The 21693-nt window shown below is 43.7% G+C and overlaps 2 protein-coding genes across 5 annotated transcripts in view; one reads left to right on the top strand and one right to left on the bottom strand.

Annotated features, from left to right (window-relative positions):
* The window catches only part of LOC115398937 (SH3 and PX domain-containing protein 2A-like), a 51660-nt gene extending 47889 nt beyond the window's left edge, over positions 1-3771 (top strand). For all 3 annotated transcript variants that reach the window (XM_030106004.1, XM_030106002.1, XM_030106003.1), the window contains 5 exons: positions 388-505; positions 587-915; positions 1018-1067; positions 1418-1537; positions 1641-3771. In XM_030106004.1, coding sequence (XP_029961864.1) covers positions 388-505; positions 587-915; positions 1018-1067; positions 1418-1537; positions 1641-3566 — 2543 coding nt within the window. In that variant the 3' untranslated portion in view covers positions 3567-3771. The remainder of the gene's footprint in view (positions 1-387; positions 506-586; positions 916-1017; positions 1068-1417; positions 1538-1640) is intronic.
* Positions 1-21693, bottom strand: part of LOC115398938 (E3 ubiquitin-protein ligase NEURL1-like) — a 43087-nt gene that overhangs the window by 6641 nt on the left and 14753 nt on the right. Inside the window, exons 4-7 of one of the 2 annotated variants that reach the window (XR_003932620.1) lie at positions 15878-16591; positions 12379-12546; positions 9512-10178; positions 5512-5515 (exon numbers count right to left, since the gene is read on the bottom strand). Coding sequence is in view for 1 of the 2 variants with exons in the window: in XM_030106005.1 (XP_029961865.1) it covers positions 9934-10178; positions 12379-12546; positions 15878-16591 (1127 nt within the window). In the remaining variant the exon portion in view is untranslated. Of the gene's footprint in view, positions 1-5511; positions 5516-8555; positions 10179-12378; positions 12547-15877; positions 16592-21693 lie in introns of those variants that run through there. The other variant, XM_030106005.1, reaches the window with a different exon arrangement.

Consider the following 21693-nt stretch of genomic DNA (forward strand, 5'->3'; position numbering starts at 1 on the left):
TTAAGGGAAGGGACTAGTTGTTACTTTTACTGGTTATTTACAACAATTCTCTGTTTTATCCAATTAATGTTTGAACACACACACACATACTACACTTATATACTTATATACAGATCAAGCAACTTCCAGAATTACGCATTTTCTATTATTATATATTGTAATCACAAGATGTATCTTTCTATATTGCTGCAAAACATAATCATAGTTATTTGCTTTCTTGTATTTCATATTACTGCAGGAGAATCGTAAGAATGAATCTAAATCTGGCAAGATGATACACACAACAGACATGTTTTTCTTTTCTTTTCTTTTCTATTATTATTTTTGTATTCAGAGGTCTCACTTCTCCCTGTAGCTTAGCTGTGTTGTTATTTTCTGCTTTTACAGAGGAGAAGTACGTAACGGTGCAGCCTTATACGAGCCAGGGCAAAGATGAAATTGCTTTTGAGAAAGGCGTCATTGTGGAGGTCATTCAGAAGAACCTGGAGGGCTGGTGGTTTATCAGGTAACACCTGCTCACACGCATTAAGAGCCAGTTTCTCACTCTAACATAGCTAATGAGTTTCTTTTCCAATCCGCTGCATAGGTACCAGGATAAGGAGGGTTGGGCTCCAGCCTCGTACCTCAAGAAGGTGAAGGATGACCTCTCTCCCCGGAAGAAGAACGTCACTGGCCCGGTGGAGATCATCGGCAACATCATGGAGATCAGCAACTTGCTCAACAAGAAGGCTTTGAGTGAGAAGGACATGCAGACCGACGGAGTCCCGGAGAGTCCACAGGTCTCCAGAAAGGAGATCAGCTTGCCATTTCCCTGCAATGAGTCCAGTCCCGTTCAAGCCCCTCAGGATGGGAAAAGCAAAGCAGAGCCCGCTTCGCCAGCTGTAGCCCGGATTGCTCCTCATCGAGTCGAAATTGGTTAGTTGTGCCTCTGTGTCAATTGATTATTTTAAAAAGTTTATCATCCATCTAATGTATTTTAATAGTGCCCTGACAATCATGTATGTTTTTTTAAAATAGGTTCCCCCGTGCTCAGGCAAAAACCTCCTCCTCGAAGAGACGCCACCTTGGTACGAGTGAATGTTATTTTCTTCTATCCTTCTATCCAGTCAGTCAATTTATTAGTTAATCATGATTGTGAAAACAAAAAGTAGATATGGTATTTATGAGCAAAAAATGACGCTGCATTGAATTCACCTCGAGTTTGAAGTATTTCTGTGAGATAATATGGTGTTGAAGAGAAAACAAAAGGTTTGTTAGTGTTAAAAGCATTATTAGTTTGAGGGGTTCTGAAGTGTATTTTTGTCCTTGTTTTTATTTAATTCACCTTTTAAACTAGGTATAAACAGTACTACAGTGAATTACTTTTGGGAAAATTTACACTCTATATTTTAAATCGGTCTTTCTCCTTTGTGTCCAGGGATTTCAGCTACCTTCCCCACCAGAGCCCCCTACAGTTGAAGCGGAGTATTACACCATTGCAGAGTTTCAGTCATGTATATCTGATGGCATCAGTTTCAACGGAGGACAGAAAGCAGAGGTGAGTTCGATTGTTTAATTGTGAAGGTTTGGCTCTATCATTATCATTGCCTTTTAAACACTGCTGAAATGTGTTCTTACATCTTGAACCAACATTTTTTTAGGTCCTTGAGAAGAACTCTGGGGGTTGGTGGTATGTCCAGATTGGGGAGAAGGAGGGCTGGGCTCCCTGCTCCTACATTGATAAACGTAAGAAGCCCAACCTCAATCGCAGGACAAGCACTCTCTGCCGCCCAAAAGTTCCACCTCCAGCTCCCCCTGTGAAAAAGCAAGACTCGGTTGAGACTGCACCGCCAAGTAGCCCTGGGTCTGAGGCTCCTGAATCTCCCGTCTCCGCCGGGAGGCCAGTTTACGAAGAGCCAGAGTATGACGTCCCTGCCATCGGAGATCTGGACTTGGAGTCTGAATTTGAGTTTCTGAGAGGAGAGGGTTCTCTGGTGGATGTAAAGCATGAGGACACTTCTTCTGAGAAGGGATCCCATCTGTCCTCCAAGCCTTCCCCAGCTTCATCGCTCCACAGCGCCTCCTTCAAGATGGGCGAGTCATTTGAAGATGGCCACGAGGCGGAAGGGGAGGCCGAAGGAGAAGAATGTATTTACGAGAATGACGGCTTCCAGCTCTTCAGGGAGACTCCGGACAGGCAGTGCAGCCGGGACTCAAATTCCTCCAAGACAAGTGTTTTGTCCGAAACAGGCAAGACTGCAAACCCAGCACCAGGCGGATGGAAACCTGCAGGGAACAAGCTCAAGATCGACTTGAACGGAAGCTCACTTTTAACCAAACCCGAGGAGTCTTCTAGTCCTAAATCTGCATCCAGTGAGTCCACCCCAGACTTGTCCAGACCAAAGAAAGACGAAGAAGAAAACAAGTCATCCTCTTCCATCAAGTCCTCCTCAAAGCTCAGGCCAGTGGTGAGGCCCAAACCGCAGCTTACAAAGGCATCCAGTGCGGAGAAAATGGACATCAGCACTTTGAGGAGACAGCTGCGGCCCACAGGGCAGCTGAAGAACGGCACCAAAACCAAAGGGGAGGACTCAGAGACAGCATCAGTGATTTCTTCTGAGGACTCCTTCTCTTCTCAGAGCACGTCCGACCTTTCCTCCATTTACTCTAAAGGCAGCCGCGGCGACTCGGACGTGGAAGGCTGCAGCCTGTATCGCACAACAGATCCCTATGAGAAAGTTCAGGAGTCTGAGCTCACCTTTCCCGCTGGGGTGGAGGTTGAGGTGCTGGAGAAGCAGGAGAGCGGCTGGTGGTACGTCCGTTGGGGAGATGCAGAAGGATGGGCTCCAACTTACTTCCTAGAGCCGGTCCGACAGCAAGACGACACGGCAGGGTCTGAATCTGATGGCACCCCAACCAAACCTGGAAGCCTTAGCAAGTCCAACAGCCTGGAGAAGAATGAACAAAGGGTGCGGGCATTGAACAACATCAACCAAAACCTGAAGAAAGTCACTCCACCCATCCCTTCCAAGCCACCGGGCGGCCTCTCCAAACCCAGCAGCTTGTTTGGCTCGCTAAAGCAGAACAGCACCAAACAGCAGCAGGTCGTCAGACCTCAGTCTGTCTTCATATCAGCTCCCGTCAGAGACGGCGCTATTCCAGTGGGCTCCCTCAGGAGAAACGAGTCTCTCAACTCAACGGACCACCCACGCTCAAGCCCCACGGTGAGACGCAATGCCTCCTTTGGCACCGTGCCGCGCAGCCTGGCGCCAAACAACATAACACTACCCAAAAGGAACAGATCCGGTACCGGTAGCTCCGAGTCCCTCGGACTCGGCTCGCAGAAGAACCTCCTCCCTGTGTCCACAGTGAAGCCCAAGCCCCACATCATCCATAATAACCTCAGAGAGGTGTACGTCTCCATAGCAGATTACCACGGTGATGAGGAGACCATGGGCTTTCCTGAGGGGACAAGTCTGGAGGTTCTTGAAAGGAACCCCAACGGCTGGTGGTACTGCAAAGTTCTGGACAATGGTCGACCACGGAAAGGATGGGTTCCCTCAAATTACCTCGAGAAGAAGCACTAGCACTCGTGTGTAGAGCTGGCAGAACTCTGGACAGCGTGTAAAGACTACTCTTAAAAAGAAAAAAAAAAAAAAAAAAAAGACTTATTTTGTGAGAAACCCCAAGATTGAAATCTTACCTGGTACCTTTGCCAAAAAAAAAAAAAAAAAAAAGCAGCCAGATCAAATTTTCACTTTGAAATGAAACAACTCATCTGGTAAATTGAGTGTACGTCATACAGCGCCCGAGACTTTGTAGTTTGAGGAATACACAGGATTGGGACTTAATGACACAGAGAACACCAGAGTGTGGAAGAGTGAGTTAATGAGATCCTCCAGCAGTCGCCTTTAACTTGAAATAAGATCTTGTTTTGTCTCTTCTCCTTCAACCCTTTTTATGTAGGTTTATATTGTAATTTTTAAACATTTTTTTAAGAAAAAGAAGTTAAAGCTTACTGCATGTTTGAAATGATTCATTATACTGACGATGCCTTGAGTTGTTGAAATTAAACCTTTTTTTCTTTTTGTTTCCTTAAAGAAATTCTCAGTTCTTGCCAAAGCTGCTTTCTGTTAGTCTTATCTCGGTGCTGCATGATTTTTTTAATCTCTTTATACTGTATGTCACCTGTATGTGAACTATTTTAACCAAGTAAATGTTTAATATTGTCTTGATGAAACAATTTGTGAGCATCTCTGACCTTTACAGTATTTTTCTGACCCTCAAAGTTAAAAACAATCATTGATAGCCGCAGTTTGCTAAAACAAAAATTCCCCTAAACAGTGAAAATTATATTTATTCATTCCTTAAATTTTATATTAATACTGGTTTTATTGTTATTGCAGTTTTTATTGAAAAGAGAAATCACCACTGCTTTCTAAGCTGAACTGCTCTGTAACAACAATAACATTTTGAATTTCTGCTGGGCAGTAAATTTGACATGACGCTTTGTTTTTCTGATGCGATGCTCACTGTTGTTTTGCATTAACTGTGTGATCATTGATAAGTGAAAAGCCAAAAGAATGACTTTAATAAATGCACTTTTGAACAAAGGTCAGTTTCATTTTTGATTGCTCGTGAAGTTTCTTCAAATGACTCAAATTCAGATTTTTAGAATATTGATCGTGTTAAGTGGTGAAATGATATCTGTAAGCAATTTTTTTTTTCTATTGATGAATGTTGTCTCTTTTCGGAACCCACAGCAGAAAAGAGCTGGAGATAAAATAATTGACTTCTCTTCATGGACGCATTTTGAATTGAGCCTTGATTTTGAAAGCCATTAAATAAAATTAGCCTAATTCCTTCAATTATGTAAGCATGTGAAGAGACAGTTTTCTCTACTGCGCATGCAAACAATGTGAAGGGGGAGTAATTATCATCTGAATTAATTGCAAATTAATGTAGCGTGTAATAAACGATATATTGAAAATTTATCACTCGCAATAATTGCTGGTAATGTCATGTGGCTTTGTACAAGTTCTTAATATCCAGAGGAAAAAAATAAGCATGCAAACACTTAGAAGACTTGAACCAGGGACATTTTCACTGTGAAGCTACAGTACAAACCACTACACTGTTACTTGCCTGATCATATAAACTGTGTTTGATGCCGTCACATCTTTGCTATTTACCAGTCGAGCTACGTCAAACAACTTTTCATCAAGTAAAACCACATGTCTTTTAACAGTGAGCAAACATCTAAGAAATTGTGACAGACACTAAATAAGGACATTGATTTCACATTTCAAGGTTGTGGAAAAAAAATGTTCTGAGCTGAAGGGTTTTCTGACCCACTCTTGAAGTGCTGCTTGTGTTTCTGGCCACTGGAGGGCAGCAGCTATCAGCTCCAAAGCATCAAATCACTGCATCCAGTAACCTTCACCTGTGTCTCCATCACTTCACCGATTCCAGGGTGAAACCGCTTCACTTGATATTTTGGACTCTGAACAAAGTTGTACTTTTTATTATAACTGCTCTCACAGTCGGTCCCTTGATGCTGCAAATCTGACTGAGGGAAAGATTTTACATCAGACTGAACAGCGAAAGCTTAAAGACTTAGCTACAACAGAAGAACAAACTCAGACTCAAACTGTCTGATGTCTTGTTAAAATTCAAAATCAATGGTGTTGTGCTTCTATGGAATACAGATTTGGTACTAGTATTAGATGATGTGTGTGTGTGTGTGGGTGTGGGTGTGTTTGACCAAACAGCTGTCTAGAGGAGATATCACAACACAGCCCAAACAAATCTGCCAAGCCCCTGAAGCTTTCCGAAGACCGGCAGCCAGGTTCACTGAGAGGTCTGAGTGGAAAGTCTGTGTGTACAGAGACGCCGCGAGATGCGCGGCGTTCGTGTCACTTTCTCAGACGCCGGTGCCGCGTTTCCCTTCTCACCTCCGAGAACACTTGGCCGGTAACGACCGCCGCCGCCTGTTTCATGTCCGGACGTCACGGGCTGTGTTTGCGCCCCTCGGATAGGTGCATAAAGCAGCGCGGCATTAGAGCCAGGCCTGCAGGGTAGTAAATAACCGATGATGTTCATTCTGGCTGGGTCTACATACCTCCACTCTAAACAGTTTTCCCGTGAGTTATGGCCGTTTACTAAAAGCCCTTGCCTTTGTTATTTCTTATAGTAGATGGTGGGATGTTCGTCATGTATACTACTGGTGTTGGGCCTCTGGGAGTGCAACTGCCTCTCTGCTCTCAAACTGTTGCCCAATTTGAATATCCTTGCATAAGAAGCACATCCATCATCGGCCATTTGTGTCATGTATATTTTGGGAGAAGGTAATGGCGCTAATGCTCACTCATTCTCCATCTGGGCCGGATTGACTCCAGCTTCCCGCTGCGCATAAAACATAAAAGACCTGCGGCGGTGAAATGAAAATTGTCACTTTCCACATTTTATTGCAATTTAAGTCAAATGCCTGGTCCAAAGTATGGCTTTTACTTTCTACTGTGTCTAAAGAAGAACTGCGAGAGGTGGAAATACTTTTTTAAGTTGTAAGTAAGAAACAATAAAAGACACAAAGGGGAAGCCGGCGGTTCAGACTTGAGTTTTATTTAACAAACAGAACATAATTATCAAATTCATAAACCACTAAGAATGTTTTAATGACTAATAGAAATCCCCATCAAACCATAGATATGAGCCAAATGTCCTACCCAAAATATACAATGCCCACCTGCTCTGACTTGCTGGTTTTGTTGTCGTTTGAACTGAAAATGTGTGGTCACTTTAGAGCAAAATATTACAAATTATATATATATATATATATACGCTGAGCAACACAATCTAAATACTCTCCAGATGGCCGACCAGATGAAGCCAAAGGTAAAGATTATCTACCGCCTTTGGTTCTCTAGTAACAGGGTGTTTTCTAAATGGCTTTGAAGCAAATTGTATTTGGCACTTTGGGAAATCAGAGAGAGGAAACCACATTCATTTTTACTTCTGCTCGATAGATTGAATGAAGAAAGAGTGACACTAGTGAAATCCATTTAGAGCACAATATTATGTTTGGCTAATATTTTCTAACAGGCGTAGCCTTCTAAAATGACATTAATGAGGCAAAATTAGAAAACTACATTAACTGAGTTTTTCAAAAGTCACATTTTCCTCCTACTTTAACAAGCTTGGGTGAAGCGTTCCCTGAGACCATCTAGAAAAATACACACAAATGGCAAAGTGGGCTGGTTTTACTCACTCAATGACTAAACAGGTTTCCTTAATATCATTTCATCCATCCATCCATCCATCCATCCATACGGCTTAATCCTTTGTAGGGTTGCTGGAGCCAATCCCAGCTTACTATGGACGAGAGCAGTATACGACCTGCACAGGTAGTAATTCCATTTTCTAGATTTGAAAAATATATATTTATTCCTAGAAAATCTCAACCTGCCCGAAACAGGTAGCGACTACAGTTGTGAATGGCTTTTATAGCAGGAGGACGTCAAGTAAGACAAATCAGAAATCCCTCAAGGGAAACTACAAAAGTGATCTAAAACTGTCAAAACTTCTAACTAAGTGCAAAACATGATTACTTCGCTTCGTTTAGCTGCTTTTCTCTCATCTGGCCCTCGTAATCCGAGTGAAAATGCATTTCCCAAAATGCCAAATCATTTATTTCAGCAACGATCAGCTGGCACACCCGTGGAGCCTTTCAGGGAAAATCACTTTTCAATATTCTTTGACAATGTAACCATAAAATATCTATGTACATTTTGGACAATATAGCCACACATATGAAACAAACAGAGATAATTCCTTAGAGTAGCATTGAAAAATAAATAAACCTCATAATGTACAGTTCATATTACACTCCTCAATACCGTATTCCTCCGTTAGAAACGTTGCACAATGTCTTATTTCTGCTTGGTCATTTTTGGTCAGAAATCAGGTAGAAGTGTAAAAGCTGAAAGTCTCTCAACACAGCGAAATTCCAGTATTAGGCAATGAACAGACAGAAGGGACGAGGTGATATTTAAACACCTTACCCTCAGTGATTAAATACACACACTAATATTCAGCGCACTGAGGTGTTTTGCTCACAAGCTGAAGACGGCAGTTTGCAAACGTCACAACGATTACTTCACCATGAAGATGAAACTCAGCTTTCGTCCTGGTTTTTTCCAGAGTAAAAGACCAGAGTTTGTCCTGACTTATCTTTTTAAAAAGGCACGCTAGAAAACTTCACCATCGTTCAAACGATACGCGACATAACCGCTAATATTTCCCCAGAAGTGACGAGACGACAAGCCTTGAGAACAAGTCAGCGTTTTTACTACTTAAAAGAAATAATTGTAATGCTTCACCGAGGCCAAACTAACACGTGGAGACACCTTGTATTTCTCGACGATTCAAAGCAGCACATAATGCAGGAGATTAGTCAAGCGAAGGCGTCCTTGGAGTTCGCTTTTACCGACGGGGAGCAGCGTTCGGCAACCGATATGCAAACGAAATTCTCACAATAACAAAGCTACAGCCTCGTCACGGACTGCACCACGTGCACGTTTTTAACCACTTGAAGACAAAACACGTCACCGATACAAGCAAATACTTGTGTTTCAGTTGGATATATTAAAAAAAAAAAAAAAAAAAAAAAGTGTGTAACCTGAACCTGAAGGAAACAGCCTGTAACTTGTACGGGAATCTCATGGCTTTCTCGTGGGAATAAAGAGAAGTCGATTCATCGGGCTTGATTTTTCTCGGCATTTTAAAAATATTTCACTGCCCACCAGTGTTTATTTGGATGACTTTGTGCAATTACAGCATCTAGTCAGCTTCACTCAGCAACCAGAGATGGTGGTGGAGGTGTGTGTGTGTGTGTGTGTGTGTGTGTGTGTGTGTGTGTATGTGTGGCTGCCAAAAAAGCAGGACACACGGCCCATACAAGTCCCACATTTTCCAGGCTTTCATACAAACTTCTGATGTATCTGGTATGTCTGAGGGATCAAAGACTTTCGCTGCACCGAAACAGACACCCGGCGAAGGCGTCCCTTCCTCCTCCCGTCTCTCTCTCTCTCTCTCTCTCTCTCTCTCCCTCCCAAACATACAACATCCTCTCGCCTCCTTCCTCCCTCCCCTCGCCGCCTCCTCGCTGATTTACATCCTCATTCAGCACGAGCGTGACCTTCCACGGTGACAGTATTCACACTTTTTCACCCTCTGCACGGTTTGCGCCCTGCCCGGGATTCGCAGAAGCGCGGCAGGTGGTGAAATATTCAGCAAAGCGCTTCATCCGTTACACAACACAGCTCCTTTAGGTATTTCTTTAGCCATTCACTTTCATCATTTCAGTGTATATTTTATTGCTGGAGAAGCATTTCAACACAAAGCCTGTTTTCTTCATCTTGCTATTAATTCCTCGCCGGTGTCTGACAGCGTTTCGGAAATCTAAAGTAAAAAATGTCTTGTTTTAATTTTCTCTTGGATTTAGAAGAGAATCGATTCTTTTTCTAAACAGCACTTTCCTCTTAGGAGGAAGTGGGGGAGCAGCTGGCGAAATCACTGACTTATTCTCTTTGTTTGATTCTCCCCAGCTCTGGACAATAGTACTTTTAAAACTGGCAGTGATGTTATCGCTTATTTCGCAGGAAGTAGGGCAGATGTCTGATCATTTTTCTCTTCTTCTCTCACAGAATTGGGTCAAGGTACAATGATGTGCTTTGAATGCGGCGGCACACGCCTCGCTCCCGTTGATCACGCCGGGAAACCACCGTGTGTGCTCTGCGGCGCTTGTGCTTTTGTAAAGTAACGCGTTCAAAAAATGCTTGAAGTCCCGTCGAAGAGTACCTGAGCCAGACTACACACACAAACAAGCAGGGCTTTTACTTTGTGCTGTGTATTTACAAAAGTCTCCGCATGGCTTGACTTTTGCGGACGGCGGGCCTACGTGCTCCGGTAGGTCTTGATGATGTCTTTGATCGTCCTCCTGCAGATGGGGCAGCAGGCGTTGGCCATCTTCTTCAGCTTGAGGCCGCAGGCGTAGCAGAGACACATGTGTCCGCAGGCGTAGAGGACGGTGTCCACCACGTTCTCGTAGCAGATGGTGCACTCGTCGCTCCACGAGCCGGAGCAGGCGGGGAAGGTGGGCGACTCCGGGTGGCTGGAGAACGGCGAGCTCGGAGTTGTACCTTGGGACGAGGAGAAAACCGAAAATGAAAAAAACCGTCAGGCCTGGCGGAAGATTTTCCTGATGCGACATATACTGTCAATATTCCGCCCACTGTTTTTTCCCCCTGCTAATGAAGCCTCACGATGACTTCATGCTAGAATAATTGTGTTTGCGCTTCAATCATCTCTCCCGCTGCTGCCATCATCCGTCAGGAGCGCCGCTGTCACTCCGCCGGCAGCCCAGGACTGCAGCAGTGTCAGGGATCACTGCTTCACGTCGCCAAGGTAAATATTTGCTTCGTGCGCTTACATGCAGATTGCGAGGCGGTGTTTGTGTACCTCTGTGTGTTTTATTGCACTCCTGCATGTCTGAAATGTGTAAACACAGAGGGAAAAAACCGGACACGGAACTTGGCACATCGAGAGGCGGTTGATTTAGACCACGGCACTGAAAAAAGATGAAATCAGTGTAATCTTCAGCAGAAAACTGGCGGCCGTGTTTGCCAGAATCTTACCGTGGACACATGGGGCGCATGTGTTTAAGACCTTACTGTTCTCTTTCTTTGGCACTGGATATATTGATGGATTTGGGTTTTTTTTTTTGTTGTGATAAATCATTTTGGTAAAAAAAAGCAAACAATGTACAATCCTAATTCCTTTGGACTATTGGACCTGTTGGCTTATTGCAGAGATTTCTCCAGATTCTTTAAGTCATGATTTTACATAGTTAATAGTTCAGGGGCCACGTACCGCACAGCCCGATTTCATTTTGAGTGAGTCAGACTGGGAAAATCCTGCTATAATAGCCATGAAATTTATACTTAAAAGTTTTTCTGAGTTGTGGCTTAAACTACATATGATGAAAATGTCCATATTTTATCAAATTAAACCATCACTACCAATAATTACTACAAGCTCAACATAAAACCAATTGTATGATACAGTCTAATGCAAAATGAAATAAATAAGTCACAAAACCTCCAAAGCAGTTGTATTATGCATGTTTCTATTGTTTTAGGCAAACTTTAGTTTAATTAATGTGCAAATTAACTGACTAATGTAACTACTTTAATTTGGTTAGTCAATTTTTTTTAATTTGCCTGGGGCTTTGGTGGGCCGGATTAGAGCAGCTTGTGGGCCGGTTTTGGCCCACAGCCCTTATGTTTGACACCTCAGGTATAGACAGCTTTTTAATCAAAGTTTTTTATAATTTAATGTGTGTGAAACATTTTCCTGAAATTGTTCCAGTATTTTTACAGTGTGTGAGGATGACGAAGCGTTACTGACGTGGATTTCACTCATTTTCACTGCCACCATTTATAAACTACAGTAAATTATACGACAACACTTGTTTTTAATGGTATTTTGGTCAGTATATTGCTTTTGGGGGACTTCTATTTGGTTTTTTTTGTGAATATTTCCATAAAAGTACTGTAATTAAATGTGTGCTTGTGGCATGAATGCATTTTTTTTCTCACTTCTCATTCAAAGCGTCTTTTTTTATCGATTAATTTTTAAACCCATAATTTACCCAGCGCTTGTGAAGAGGTCGTTGCAGGACAAACAAACACCTCATGAGGTATATTCAAAGAAACATGCCTGATTTTATCATTTTGTTAGATATCTTCTTCAAACGTGATGGGAAAGTGATTTTTGAAATAATACAAGACGGGATCCCAAAGAAAAGGGAAAAATGAAAGCGAAGGGATTTGTTCACCTGGATAAACCAAAATGAAGAAGTGAAATACTTTCTACTGATATCTAAACTATTTGTTTGAATGTATTTGTAGTATCTCATTCCACCTCAACCATTGTGATCCTGACCTCCATCTCCTCCCTGGAAAACAGAGATTTCTATTACATTATATTCTACAGGCTGGCTTCCCACTGCCAGCGAAGCTGAGGGTGTGTGTGTGTGGGACAGTTTGACACTCCTCTGCTTGGTGGCAGATCAACAGGTCTGCCTCTGCTCTTGTGAGGTCGCGTCTGTTTTGTTCAGTATGATGGCTTCATGCATTTATTCATGGTGTGAAGTCCGAAAAAACTAAAAAAAAAAAAAACTTTTCATTTTGTATCGGTGTTTGTAAAAAAAAAAAAAAAAAAAAAAAAAAATCATGACAACAACAACAGCTCTAAAAAAAATAAGTTGTTCAGGAAAAAAAGAAGGAAAGACTTTGTGTGAAACTTAATGAGGGAGTGTCTGAACCAGTCTGGACGAACCTGTGGACGAGGAAAACAGCGCCTGGTAGTTGGAGTTGAGGTTGATGTTCAGCTGAGTGTTGAGGTTGGACTCGGAGTTGCCGCTGCAAAGCACTGTGGGAGTGTTGGGTGTACAAGACGGGGAGCTGGGCACGGACGGGCCTCGAGGGTCTGAGTGCAGAGACGAGCCTTCGGGACACAGAGGACACACGGATCACAGTCAAGATAACGGCATTCAAACGAGGGAAAGGAAACATCTGCATGTGAAACGATTCAATCATTCACTTCCAACAGGAGCAAATCAGAGCTGGAAATTAGCAGAAGCAGGAGAGTAGATGTCCTGTTTTATCTCTCCATCTCTCTCAACACACACACATTAAATCTGTTCTAACACCAAGCAGATGACTTGTGAGTCTGTGTGTGGGTGTTTGTAAGTGAGTCAAGAGCCTATGAGTCGATGTAGCCCCCCCACCCCCCAATTCATCGGTCCAGTATCCCTCTGGGCAGGGTACAAAACACTTCCACAGACTATCTTTTGTCCGTCCCGTATGATCCGTCCCATAACCACCGGCTCTGGCATCGCTCCTCATATTGGCAGTTCGTCTCTTTTTTTTTTTTTTTTTTTCCCCAGACGGAAACACCGACCCCGATTCCGCACACAGACAGACCCTGATCCAGTTAGCCCGGCAGGCACTTGTCGTTGTTGTTTACACGCCGTCCTTCAACTGACCATGGCAGGAATACGGTTACGCAGCCGGGCCGAGTCGTTTGTCTGGCACCGCCGTCCCTCCATGTGTCAAATTATCAAATATTAGTGGTTTTGCATCCTATGCCACAATTTGCTTGTCCACATTTTCCTACCCTGACATTGTGGAGTGGAGAGAGAGAAAAAAAAGAAAAACAGCAACCAGAAAACAAAAGGAACCGCAGATGGTGAGAAATTGCAGAAAGAAAAAAAAAAAAAGCAAAATACTGTAAACTCCAAACAACCAAATGCGGTCTCGTGTTAGAACAAAAATGTATACAGCGGATTGCATAACTGGAGCTGTGTGCTCTAATCCAGTGTTTGGGATTCTGATGCTTTTTTTTTTCTTCTTTTTTTCCTTTGGACCACTTCACCCACTGCAGTTTCTGTTTCAGTCTACATAAACAAATCATAGTAGATTTTTGGTCATGAATACAAATAGTTCTATTTGTGATCCAGACATAAAACCTTCATAATAACTGTCTCTTGTGCTGATGCACACCGTTTTTAGAGCCATCTGTTTATTTCTTTATATTACAGCTTAGAGTGCGTGCCTTTAGCATGCGTTTAGCCAGCCCTCCATTACCTACTGAAACTGACCTGTGGTTGGTTCCAGTCATTCCTGCACCCTTTCATCAAGGGGACGTCTCATTTTCTCCTCCATTATGAATTTACAGCTCGCTGTGCCGTCCTGTGTGTGTGTCCGCAGTCGTGCTGGCAGCGCAGGGGACTTATTTGTGGTTGAGCATGCATTTGGTGGCTTTCAACACCTAATTATGAAATATTGTGATTTATCGTCTCCCGAGTTGATATGGCGAGCGGCTCACGTCCGGCATTTATGAGGCAATATGAGTTTTCATCTGCTAAATGCAAGTCACTCTACTTTTAGCTGCGTTTGCCTCATTGCTGTTCAGCACACACACACACATGCTGTGCACGCATTCCAGAGCACGACCACTTGCATTTTGAAAAGAAACGATGCAGGCATTGCATTATGTGTTGTTGCTTTTTATTTATTTTTTTTTTTAAGTAATAGTAAGTGAGCCAAATTCTTTAAACTCAAACTATAGTAATCTATATAGTACAGCGTCTCAGATGCTCACCCTTACTATAAAAGAAAGAGTTCAGATTAACAGGTGAGAATATTTGCATGCAGATTTTGATGGTAGTGATCGATACTCTCCTGATTCCTTTGTAAAACTCGGCCATGATGTGGGAAGACACACAGCTCGACACACTAAAACAAACGGCGGACACCTGCAGCGAGAAGCTCGGCTGTTATTGATACCAAAGCTACAACGTGCCACGATAAAAATTTCCGTCTTGGGAGATAACGCGGACAAAATGACCATGCGAGAGCAACAGACTCCCATCTGTTCCACTTCACAGGCTTTGACAACACCCAGCCATGACAAACTGTCACTTGCCTCGGCGGCTAGATGTTTCCATGGCAACTCGCGGCGTGCGGCAGCAGTGAGTGGGTGAGCCGGAGACGTCACAGACGCGCTCCCCACAGCTGGAGTGGATAATGACTCAAAGAACGCTCGGACCCCCAAAAGAACCGAGACGGGGTTGGGAAAAAAAAGAAAACAGGAGGGAAAACGGACGGGGGAGACGAGGAGGACGACGAAACGGAGACGGCTGGAGGACCGGCGCTCCAGACCGTGGGCGGAAAACCCGGCGACTCAAATCTCCGTGCAATTACATTTTAATAATGCATATTGAGGGCATCAGAAGGAGCCATCACGGGCCGCGTCCTGATACATAACGCTGGCTGCCGGGAGCCCACGCAAGCCAGAAATAACCTCCTCAGTTCCTGGTCTGACTGAGTACATGAGAGAGGGGAGAGCAGAAAGCACAGCGATGAACTGCAGAAGCAGAATGAGGAGACACGACGTGGGCCATCTGGAAATTTCAAATGATTCTAGGTTCTGTGTCAAAGGAGGATTATTTTCCCCAAAATGTAATGAATATTTGAATTTTCAATACAAATTAACAACTGATTTTTTTTATTTATTTTGCAGTGTTTAACAATAGCAAGTATATTATTTCAGGTAGTGTTGCGTTATCTGCTGGAGCCAGGCCAAGCTGCCAGACATTCCGTTCGTCCGGTGGCACAAAGTGAACATTCATATGCAAATGGCGGGGGCCAGAATGCAAATTCCTGAAGCGATATATGAGATGATAAAAAGTCAAGAGCGCGACCCAGACGGCACAAGGAGAGGGGAACTGTTTCATGAGTCGGCTGAGAGGGACTCGAGCCTCCGGAGGTCTTTCAAGGATCACAGGCTGCATTGACGCTCTGAATGGGAAGAAACGAATCCTTCACATGACAGAGTTCCAGGAGCTTTGGATTTCATTAAATATTCAAATAGGTGCAAACGCCACATCTAATGAGGAACAGCCCAGCTGGACTGAAATGAGATGGAATCAACTTAATTTCAAGCAGTTTGGTGTTAAACTATGAATTATTTTGTTTTGAGGGTTTAACAACAAATACATCACTTCTGCTTCTGGGTTGCAATGGCACAGCAGTTAAACAATCAAGTGGATTAACGTACTTTTGGTTTATTACACTCGCATTGAGCACAGGATGATTAGGAGGGCATTTAGGTAATTTGACAGTAAAATGGAAATACTGAACCCTGGAATTTGGCGAACAGATTAAAAAAATACCCCTTTATTCCTCCCTTTATTGGTCGTACAGGGTGTTTTTATCTTAATCTCAAAATTTAAAACACGGTAGCAAAGTGAGAAGTAGAAAGTTGAATGTACCTAAAATCCTGAGTTGTGTGACGTTGCCGTGCAGACCGAAGAACATCCAGAGAGGCCTGGAGTTATCCACACACAGCTGCATCCCGGCACTGACAGCATTATGGCTCATCACCACCTCCCCCTCTGGGTTTACCACAAAGCCCAGGATATCTCCGCTGTGGAGGGGCACAGTCACCCGACACACGGCCCAGAATTCCTTGCGATCGACCAGGGACTCGGGATTGGAGGGGAGATCGCTGGGCCTCAGGGCGGCCGGATCGCAGGACGTCACGCCGTAGGAGAGGGACCCCGGCCGCGTGGCGCCGGCCTTCACCTTCACAAACACGGTCTCCGAGCAGCGCATGGGCCGGCTGGTGAACACCAGGGTCCGCTCGTCGCCGCGGTGATCCAGCCGCGCCATCGTGTGCTTGTCCAGCACCGTGACGTGGACGCCGTGCACGGAGTGGAAGTGCAGGTCGGTGTCCAAGCTGGGCAGCAGGGAGCACTGCTGGGAGTTCTGGGAGTTTTGGGGCACGTGGCAGGAGCTGGAGCTCAGAGTCTGTAGTCTCTCTTCATCCTCATCATCCTCCTCCAGATGCATGTCTTGCTGCGGCAGGTTGAGGCTGCACAGGCTGATGGAGAGGCGGGGGTCGTCGCCGCTCTGCTGAATGGACGCCCGGTGGGCGGCGGTGAAAGAATGAGGACGCAGGCAGTCCAGGGGGACCATCTCACTGTCTGTGGAGAGAAACACACACCACACACACACGCGCACACACACACACACCAGTGTTATGTCATCATTTCTGATGGTTTTTTTTTTTTTTGTGTGTGTTTTTTTAAGTGAACATTTTACTCTGTGAGAATATACACAGCCTGTTTTGGGTCTCTAATAATATTTATTTGGATAACCTGGCTATATTTTCAAGTGTGGCTAAAACACTCCCTGAAAATGATCTTAATTCACGGGCCCTGAGGGGAAAGAAAAAAGTACAAAGGATGAAATTCAAATTACGTATCCACTTAGTATTCTGAAATATTCCCACAAACAAACAAGACTGCTTTGTTTTGTGTTCTCTGTTTGCACACGGTTCATTCATCATACCTGCCACTGTAAACAAATGGTGGCTTCCGGCTTGTCTGCTTTGTAACATATTCATTACCGAGTTCTCTTTGTACTCAGGCATTCGTCCAACAGCACGAGCAAACGCATCAATGTTTACATGTTTAGAAACATATCGGGGGTTTAAGTGGGGGCATGCTGTCGCCGCGGGCCGGCGGCTGCATCACAATAAAAAGACATAAGAGCTTTATGTAACTCTGAAGGAATAAGAGGTCCTGTGTTTGAGGCCTGCCGAGCAGGGTCCTGTGATAACCCAATTCTTATCCTTGTTTCAACTTTTTATGCCTGCGACGACGACTACCAGCTGAGACTGGAAATTTTAAAAAGGCCAGTTTTCCGTTCAGGTGTACAGCATAAACACAGCCGTGATGGAGACATGGCGGGTCTAAGATGTTTACATAACATCCCAGCAGTGGTATCGACTGTATGTGTTTTTACAGTGTGAACATGATCGGGGCGACCATGATCAGCTAAAATTAGCTTTCTCCAATCACTGAAAGGGAAAGGCATCGAATGTTGCTCCGCGCTGCTTAACCCCCGCACAAATAGCCCTTCCTATGCTAATTCTGGTCGCTGAAAGACGAAAACCACATGGGAACATCGCTGGAAAAAAGAAAAAGGAAAAAGGAAAACAGAGAAGGCTCCCTCCATGCGTGCAGTCACTTTGAACAGATCTGCATCATGCCATGCTCAGGGACACACTGCCAAATTTAACACAGTCCTCTAAAACGGGCTAAAATTAGCCTGATTGGACATCTGAGGAGAGGGACGAGTGACGTGACGGGCGGCTCTCGGCCCCGACCCGCTTTGGGCTTCCCCTGCGAGAGGCGGATGGAGAGGGAGGCTGCGGCGGGGGAAGATGGGGTGAGGAATCGGGCGGGGTGGACACTTCACATACTTCACCCGCTCCTCTTTATCACACAAAGACACAGCACATCTCCGGCCGGCCGCTGATAAACTGCTTGAACTTAATTACTTCCTCAGTCAAGAGAGTCCACAAGCGGGCATGAGGCTCTTATTATTAGCAGCCTTATCATCTTCAAGGCAAAGTTAACCGACTTCAGGAAACAGGAGATAATTTCTATTCTTGCCATTACGGCGTCCTGCGGTTCACAGTTTCTGGTTTTGAGAGCGACGCGGCCATCAGAACAAGCTGTGAGGGGAATGGTAACATTACAAAGATGTTTCAACCTGCTCAGAAGAAGAAGATATACAAAAGATAAAAGACGACAAAACAAAGAAAGATAAAGACGTGAGCCAAATAAATATGTATGACCTCTTCCTGAGTTTTATTCTCGGAGGAGTCTGGGGAAGAGTTTCACACTTTTGACAAAATTGAAGATATTCCAGTCACACAGTGCGATTACACAGTGTGAAGCACAGAATTCACTACATTCATCTTTTTTTTTTTTGTACCTTAAGATGCGCATACACTGACATTCATTGCATGATTGTTGTCTGAGAACCACATCTGTCGAAACAAAGTACTGGGAAAGACTCAATAGTCTACAATCTAAGAAAGTAGAAAATATAATTTCACTAAAAAAAATACACATAGATGTATGTAGTGCAGCAGATGGACGGAGCAGCGCGCTGAATGTTAACTGGATGCTAAATACCAAAAAATGCAGTTATCTTTGAAAAATGGTTGGAAGCTAATATCATTTTAGCCATTGCTATGTTAACTAAATAACATGGCAAATAAATACATAAATAACTGTGAGAAATCTTTACCGGATGGTTAAATGAATTAAACTAAAGGATAAAAGTCCTTAAAACTTTTTTATGAATGATCAATTTATCATATCACAGGAACTCATTTATTACAAATGAGAGTTTAAAACAGGCAAAGTTAGACGCACAGTCAAAATTAAACTAACTAAAGGCTCTCTATACATTCTCTATACACTAGTGTTTAGTACATTTTAAAGCATTTAGCTGGAAGTCCAGGATAAATGGTTGCATCTTTAGGTTCTTCCAGCAATTAAATGCATTTCATCAACCTTCTGAGAATAAGGAGCAAAAAGCTGATTGAACAGTTATCAACAACACAAAATCTTTTTTTATAGCTGTTGTAAACACTGTTTGTTACTTTTGGTATAGAGTCAACTCTTCCCTTTAATCTTCTCTCATTAAAATGTCAATTAAACACTCACAGTTGCACTTTTGCCTTTTTTCTCCGATAAACTATTGAAATCTAAGGAAAATGAAGCACAGTCCTCAATGAACGCTCGATGTGGATTAGTGCTGCACTCCTTCTACAGTCTTACCATTTGGCAACGCTTTTTAAAAAGCATGTACTAAATGTGGTAATTATGTTATACTTGGAAATTTCAGAGTTCATGTCCTCAAAGTAAGTCTGGATCACCTTTTTCCAAGCAACTGAAACAACACTGATGTGATTAAGTGCGCGGCTGAAACTGAACCGGTAACATTAAGTGGTCGTTGGACGGCTTCAGCTACTCTGTCTCAGGAGAAAAATATATTCAAACAAAGGAACACACGCCAGACTGACAGTGCAGGGTCAACGGTTGACCCCTTGGCTTTGGTTCTTGATATTAACATTGCAATGCTGAGGAAAAAAGAAAAATTGGTAATCAGACTCCAACATTTGTTGGAGGAATGTCTTGGCCTCACTGAACTCGGGGCATGCCCTTGCCAAAACATACACCTGCTGCAAACAATTCAGAGAGGTAAACATCCCTCTACCTGTTGCAGGTTTATCCATTCAAACAAGTTCCAGCCGTCTGAGACAGAAAGTCCCGACAAGCGTCAGGAATAAGCAGTTTCTTCACATCGAGCGTACTGCGGGGAGGATGGCCAGGTACGAAGTCAAAGCAAGAATCCTGTGAACGCACGCCAGAAAGAGCTATAGCATCTTTTGGTGCACCAGCTAAAAAAAAGAAAAAAAGAAAAGAGCTGCTTTTACTACGTCGCCAAAACAAACAGCCTGGCTTTTCTACGCCATGAAATACATGCTCAAACGTCATGCATGGGTTTTCAGCACTGACTCTGGATCTAAATCGCTCTTTATATATTCTATTCCTTTTGGAGTCTTCAGCAGCTCTCAGACGATGACAGGACACTAAATAGACAGGGGAGGTTTCCCGTCATTTCTCGGCCCGGAGGAGCAGGATTAAGAGGCATTCGGGGGGTTTTAATAGCAGTACAACCTCTGTACAAGGTCAGCTGTGCAGATTGTGTGCCTGTGCATACGCCTGTGTTTGGGGATTTGCCTTAAGTATGCATGTGCAGCGGGGGCTATACACGGCTCTGTCTGCAGTGAGTGAGTGAAGTCATCTGTCATGAGAGAGGCGGTGAAGGGGGGGGGGGGGTTCGGTCTGTCCCTTAAAGGAGAGGGATGGGCTTTGGCTTATCGAAGAAGTGGGGGGAAAAAAAAGCAATGGAGAAAGAGCTCTGGGGAAAAGCATGGGAGTGTGAGACGAGGAGGCCTTAAAGGAGAGAGCGATGATATCAATACATGGGAGTAGCCGACAGTTTAAGATATCTGTGATGCCATGTGCAACCGGAGCTGCATATGTGGCGGTTTTAAGAGATCGAGTCAAGTTTCTGGTTTACTGGCAGATGTTTTTTTTTTTTTTTTTTTTTTTTTGACTGTATCGCTGTAATCGTGGCAGGAGAAAGGAACTCTGAGGTGATAAATGGCAACAGTGAAAGTGAGACTCAGCACCTCAAGGGCACAATTTCTCCAAGGCCATTTAAAAGGCACATCTGAACTACACTTAAATAAAGTGTCTCTCCGTGCACTTTTATACCACCTCCATCTGTCTTCAAATTGTATTGCATTGTACTGTAGCCTCTATTTTTTGACGATGATTCTCCAACTGAAACACACTTATTCAATTATCGGTTCTTCCCATTGTTCCGTAACCTCTGCGAAAACCCCACAGTTGGACCAACTTGTGCAAAAAGGAGAAAGCGCCTGTTCTGCGCCGTTATTGGGATGAGACTCTGGTCATCTGAAAGTGATTAGCCCCCTCTGCGAAGGCTTTCCCCAGTACAGCCCAGCTCCAAGGATCCAACCCTGACAGGCTCCAGTACCATTTCTATTTTGATTTCCTTGCAAATCTATTAAATTCCATCTGGACCGATTAAATCCCAGCTGAGGCACAATAGCCTGTCCAGCAGCATTTATTTTGGTTCAACAAATCAAATGAATTCCAAACTCTGAGATCACTAGAAATGGAGCTCTCATAAATAGAGTGACTGTAATCCCAATGCACACATAACGGCAGATGTCAGGTTAAAAAGACAGTGGTCCGATATTTTAGTTCCTTACCGGGCCTTTTATTTCACTGTAGCAAACAGAATCTGAATCTTTCTTGTACACAGTGTTTCATAAAAGTTCTATTAAAAAGTAGTGTTTTCAGCGGCTACGAGCGTCGTTGTCGTGTAAACAGACTCCCACAATGCAACAACGGTTTTCCCATTTTCACTTGAAAACGTTATGTAAACAAGGCCGAACTAATCAGCGGCGAGGTTTAAACTCTTTAGGCGTGTCGTCCAGGGTTTGGCATGCTGCTGACCCCTGGGTTTCTGTGTTGATGGTTTCTATGTTAATCTGATTCGATTCGCTTTGATAACATGATGAACGAACTGAAGGCGCCAACTGCTGTAATCGTACACATCGATAGAAAGCGTGTACTGAGCACCAGCAACAACGAAATCAATTCCTTTACTTGCCAGCAACTGTTTA

The sequence above is a fragment of the Salarias fasciatus genome, chromosome 13, assembly GCF_902148845.1.
Source record: "Salarias fasciatus chromosome 13, fSalaFa1.1, whole genome shotgun sequence".
Lineage (NCBI taxonomy): Eukaryota > Metazoa > Chordata > Actinopteri > Blenniiformes > Blenniidae > Salarias > Salarias fasciatus.